This window comes from Cannabis sativa, chromosome 9 (genome assembly GCF_029168945.1).
Source record: "Cannabis sativa cultivar Pink pepper isolate KNU-18-1 chromosome 9, ASM2916894v1, whole genome shotgun sequence".
Taxonomy (NCBI): domain Eukaryota; kingdom Viridiplantae; phylum Streptophyta; class Magnoliopsida; order Rosales; family Cannabaceae; genus Cannabis; species Cannabis sativa.
Window position 1 is genome coordinate 4405955 of NC_083609.1, and position 6172 is coordinate 4412126.

The 6172-nt window shown below is 26.8% G+C and overlaps 1 protein-coding gene across 1 annotated transcript; it reads left to right on the top strand.

Moving 5' to 3' along the window:
- The first annotated feature begins 4220 nt into the window (after nt 1-4220).
- On the top strand, nt 4221-5507 carry LOC133031174 (uncharacterized). Its single transcript, XM_061104611.1, has one exon. The coding sequence runs from the start codon at nt 4221-4223 to the stop codon at nt 5505-5507; it is 1287 nt and encodes a 428-aa protein (XP_060960594.1).
- The last annotated feature ends 665 nt before the right edge of the window (nt 5508-6172 follow it).

A 6172-nucleotide genomic window follows, 5' to 3' on the forward strand; every position in this document is an offset into this window, starting at 1 on the left:
CTTTTATAAACAAATTAATTGTTTGTATTGAGTATAAATATTGTCATACTTTATGTATAGTAATATTTAAAAAAAAAAATAACACTTAAAAGTTGGTATTAGTATTAGTATTAGTAGAAATTTTTTATCATAAAATTTCTAATATGACTATTTAGTAGTGGTGGCCACTCCAAATAGTATGGTAGATGATACAAAATATCGTGGCAATGCCAACTTGGATATATGGGGATTGACAGCGATAATAACCATAAATGATAGTTAATGGTAGCAGCTATAACGCTGTTGAAATATATATATATAAAAAAAAAAAATCTCTCAATTTAGTATGATCTACTATAAAATCTTAAAAGTTTAATATAAAATATTGCAGTCTATTAATATTAAGGTAAACACTCTAATAATTTAATAATTAACATACATTTTTTTTTAATATAATCAATAATAAATAGATTTTAATACCCTATGTAATAGAACTAATATTAATAAATATATTAATAAGTTTTAAAATTTTAACATCACGTGTCATGTAGTTTAGTTGATTTTGATACTTACTATTATAAATTTCTTTTAAAAAATTTATAATTTTTATAACACAATAGTATATTTTATATTGCACTCATTCGGTACAAAAAAATAATGAATATTATATTACACTCAATCTATATGTCAAATATTAAAAATTAAAAAAAAAATCCTTTAAGTTTTTTAACAAATAAGAAAATAATTTTTTTATTTTAAATTGTTAATTTTAGTTCAATATATAATACTATTACATATATAAAATAATAAAAAATTATTTCATTTTTTATTTAGAAATAATTGAAAAATAAGAAAAGATTGATTTATAATATTTTACTTATTTAGTAAAAATATTAACAACTACTTAATTAATATATGAATTTCTAAATTAATAAAATAATTATAAATTAAATTTTATTTTTTAATGATTATAACAATCAGATGAGACACAATATTTTTATAACTTGCAATCTCACGTGTGCTCAACCAACTTTATATGATACTTATCATTTTAGTTACTACAAAACAGTTTGACAAATAAATTATGGAAATAATTAGTCACATGAATTATGATTCCCTTTTCATCGTTATAATTTAATGTAGAAATTTCAAATCTATATAATTTATTAAAATTAATCTCCTTATTAAATATTTCATGTAGACAAATTCTTTTTAATATTTTTTTATATAAAACCCTCACTTTTTTAGTTTTGGAAAATATATAATATTGTGACAGTTTATTTTACAGTTGTCATCCTACATTCAATTTTATGATAAATGCATTTCGCTGACACCACAAAACAAAATATCAAAACTTTCATAAATAAAGAAAAAGTCCTAAACAATCTTTTAAAAACAACTACATCATCAGTTACAAGTCTAGATTATTAAATTCAAGAGACTGTTATCTTTTTTCTTTATTTTATCATAAAAGCATATGTGATTTTTTTTGTTAATTCCACTGTTTAATATTTGTCACAAATTTGTCATCTTTTTGTGTATTATAAAATAATAAATTATGTTTTTAATTTCAACCATTTTACTTGATTTATAATGCACACATCAAAATATTATATTTTAGATTATATCATTGAATAAGTAAAAAAAAATTATAAAATATTTATAAAAGTTGAGCAACACCGCGCGAAGCGCGGCTTAGTTTCCTAGTAAAAGATAAAGAAAATATAATAATAGTAATAAATATTCAAAATCCATCAAATAAATGCTTATCAATATGACAAAAACACAAAAAATTCCGCCTAGAGATAATTACAATTAAAATTAAATGACATACTAAAATCTAGAAAATTAGAGTAATAAAATTTTTATTATAAATGACAACTAAAATAAAAGAAATTAAAATAAAATTTTAATTAATAAATACAAAAAAATTACAAAATTTACGGCAAAAAAACCTCACAATTTATTGTGCCACCACATTGGCATCTCTGATAACTATTCCATTAAGCCTATTATTGAAAAGTTATTTTTTGAAATTTCAATAAATTAATACGTGACATTATTATCACCTTAACACTACAAGAATTTGACTCATTAGCGGCGGGGGTATTAGCGGCGGAGCTCTTCCGCCGCTAATAATGCCCGTATTAGCGGCGGACCCCCTTTTTGGCCGCTATTGGGGGGCAGAATTTTTTTTTTTTTTGAAAAAATTAATAGCGGCGGGCTGTCCGCCACTAATGCCCGCCGCTAATAGTAATACCGGCAGGGTCCGCCGCTAATAGCCCGCCGCTAATAGCCCTATATAAACCCCATCAGACCCAACTTTCCCATTTTTCCTCTCTTCTCTTCAAATTCAACCCTAATACCCCACTTTCCCCATTTCAATTTCCAGTCCGAACCGCCTCCTCCTCCGCCTCCCCCATCAGTCCCAACCGCCTCCGCCTCCGCCTCCGATTTTGGTGACGACAATCTCACGGCGCCTTCTCAACACAGGTATTGAATCTACACTTTCCCATTTTTCTATTCGATTTATGGTTTTTATTTGTGTTTGAATTTTTTTTTTTTTTTGGTTGTTTGTGATTTATTTTCATCTAAAACTGCTGAAAAAATTGTTTGTGATTTATGTATATTTAGATTGGTTTTTTTTTTTGTTATGTGTTAGATCAGTATATATATTGTTCTTTTGGGTATATATATAATAATATGTGTATCTATCTATATATATATTTTATTCGGGTATATATATATTAGTTTGTGTATATATATAAAATTTAGGTATTTATATAATATAATCTGTGTATATATATATATTTGATTTGGGTATTTATTATTTTATTTGTGTATATATGTTAACTGTGTATATATATATTTGATTTGGGTATTTATTGATTTATTTGGGTATATATGTTCACTGTGTATATATATATATTTGATTTGGGTATTTAGTTCACTGTGTGTGTGTATATATATATATAATTTGGGTATTTATTGTTTTATTTTGGTATATATGTTAACTGTGTATATATATATATGATTTGGTTATATTTTTGAAATATAATGTATTGTTTTTATATTATATATATATAATAATGTTATTTTTGTTTATATAAGTGTATATTATATATATATTGTTTTAGTAATATTGTATATGCTAAATAAATATATTTTGTAAAGTTTATATAAATATTTTATTGTTGTATTTTTTTTTTACTTTTTTAATTTATTTTGTGGAATTGAAATTATATATTTTTGTTATTTTCAGATTAAGTGAAAGGATCAAGAAAATGGACACACAATTTCTTTTGTGAACTGTATGTATTTATTAATGTTTATTTTTTGTTGTTATATTATAATTTTTATTTGATATAATTAATTTTGTTGGGTATGTTAAATATGTAACATTATCATAATATAGTGAGAATAGTGAAAAAATTATCAAATATAATTTTAGGTTGTAAGTTTTGTTATATATATTGTAATTTGTTATTTTTTAAATAAAGAAAAATGAAAACAATGAAAAAAAAAGTATAATATAACATAATAATTTGAATATTAAAAATAAAAAAGTTAAATAAAAGGAATTTTTTAATTTTAATATAAATTGTAATTAAATTACTAAACTTTTATGTTTGGTTTTAAGAAAAAACATGTTAATGGAATTTTATGTTGTGATAATTTTATTATTATAAAAAATTGAGAATAATAATAGAATTAAAAAATTATAATTTAATATAAATTTATTTTATGAAGATAAACTTTTAATTTTATAAATTAAATAAAAAATTAGTTTAAATTTTAATAAATTATATAAATTTTTAAATAATATATTTTGTTTAAAATAAATAATTCATAAAAAAGAATTATTTTTTTTTAAATTTAAATGTAATTTGTAATTAAATGAATAATTTTTTTTAAAGTTTATTAGAATTAAATTGTTAATATTATTCTTACTTAAAAGTTGAAATATGTGTAATCTAAAAAACTTTCATAATACTATAAATTATTAAACTTTTAATATTACATTTGTGGTTTATATTGTAGATAGGGAAAATAATTTAATGAATAAAATTTTTATTTAAATGTGTCTAATTCATAAAATATTCATAAAATTTTATTAATTTTGAAAAGAATGACTCAATGCTTTGGTATACTTATAAATATATACCATAGCTTTGTTATATTTCATAACACTTTACAAATCATTCAAATTTGTAACACTTTATTTGTCGCCTAAATTATAGATGGCGACAATCGATAAGTCTTGGACCAAAATCAGAAATCGTGGTTGCCATGAATTTTGGAATGGTCTACAAGCCTTTTCAGCAATGGCATCAGAACATAAGGATTGTGATGGAAGAATTCGATGTCCTTGTGTGAGATGTATAAATAGTAGGTTTGAAAAAATAGATAGGGTTAGAGCATACGTATTTGATCGAGGTTTTATGCAAGGATATGAGAAGTGGATTTATCACGGGGAGCTTGAGGATGCTATCGATGATGTAGCAGTTGGTGATGTTGAATCAGAGGATGAAATGATTCCTATTCTAGAAGACTTCTTTCCCTCGACAACAGAGGATGTACAAGGTGAAGATGAACAACCAACCACAAGCCCACATTTTGATGACTTATTTGAGGAAATTGAAGCTGAATTGTATCCCGATTGTGATTGGATTTCGTCTCTCAAATTTTTAGCAAAGCTATTGCATTTAAAAGTTAGAGGAAAAATTCCTAATAACATCTTTGAAGAATTGTTGAAGCTGTTAAAATTTGCATTTCCGAAGGAAAATAATATTCCAGCAACATACTACGAGGCAAAAAAGAGATTGAAGAAATTAGGCTTGGGTTATGACTCTATCCATGTCTGTTTGTATAATTGTTGCTTATTTTATAAGGAGAATGCATCCAAGGAGGCTTGTCCAATTTGTGGAACTAGTCGTTGGGTTAATTCCGAGAACGACAAAGCAAAAAAAGTTCCTTGCAAAGTCATGCGATACTTTCCGTTGACACCTCGAATTAAAAGATTATATAGTTCGAGAATTACAGCGAAGAGCATGATATGGCATCATACTGGAAAATCAAAAGATGATGGGGTGTTGCGACACCCGGTCGATGGTCTCGCTTGGAAAGACTTTGATGCAAAACATCGTGAGTTTGCAAGGGACCCAAGAAATGTTCGACTAGGGTTAGCTGCTGCTGGATTTAATCCATTTGGCAACATGAGTCTTGCATACAGCATGTGGCCAGTGGTGTTGGCTAACTATAATCTACCACCTTGGTTATGTATGAAAGATAATTATTTTTTGCTATCTACCCTAATTCCTGGTGCAAAATCTCCTGGTAAAGACATGGATATATTTTTAAGACCTTTGGTGGATGAATTAAAGGAGTTGTGGAATAATGGGGTACCAACGAGAGATAGTTTGACCAACTCGATGTTCACCATGCGTGCTGCGCTTTTGTGGACAGTGAATGATTTTCCTGCTCGTAGTAGCTTGTCTGGGTGGAGTGGTCAAGGTTATAAAGCTTGACCTACTTGTAATGAAGACACGACGTCCATTCGAGTGATCGGGAAGACATCATATGTTGGTCATAGAAGGTTCTTGCCAAGTAACCATGAAATGAGAAGGGATACTCGATTTGATGGTAAAGTTGAAAGAAGACCTCCTCCAAGACGATTTACTTGTGAAGAGATATTATCACAAGTTAATACTCTTGAACCCCAAATTCCCGGACATCATGAAAATTTTGGGGTCGTGAAACGTAGAAGAGTTGCAGAAACTTGTAATTGGAGGAAAAAAAGTATTTTCTACGAGTTGGAGTATTGGAGCACGAATATTTTAAAACACTACCTTGATGTCATGCATGTTGAGAAGAATGTGTGTGACAGTCTCCTAGGAACCATCTTGGATAATGATAAATCCAAGGACACAACCAATGCACGACATGATTTAAAGAAGATGGGTATAAGGGAATCGTTGTAGATTTATGAAGATGGGAATGGTAGGCTAATGAAACCGCATGCTCCTTATGTTTTGACTCGTGAGAAAAGACAACTTTTTTGTCAGTTTGTTAAAGGAATCTAGTTTCCCGATGGCTTTTGTTCAAATTTAAAGAGCAAAGTTTCACCAGATGAATCTAACATTATTGGGTTAAAATCCCATGATTGTCATGTCATTATGCAGCGAGTACTAGC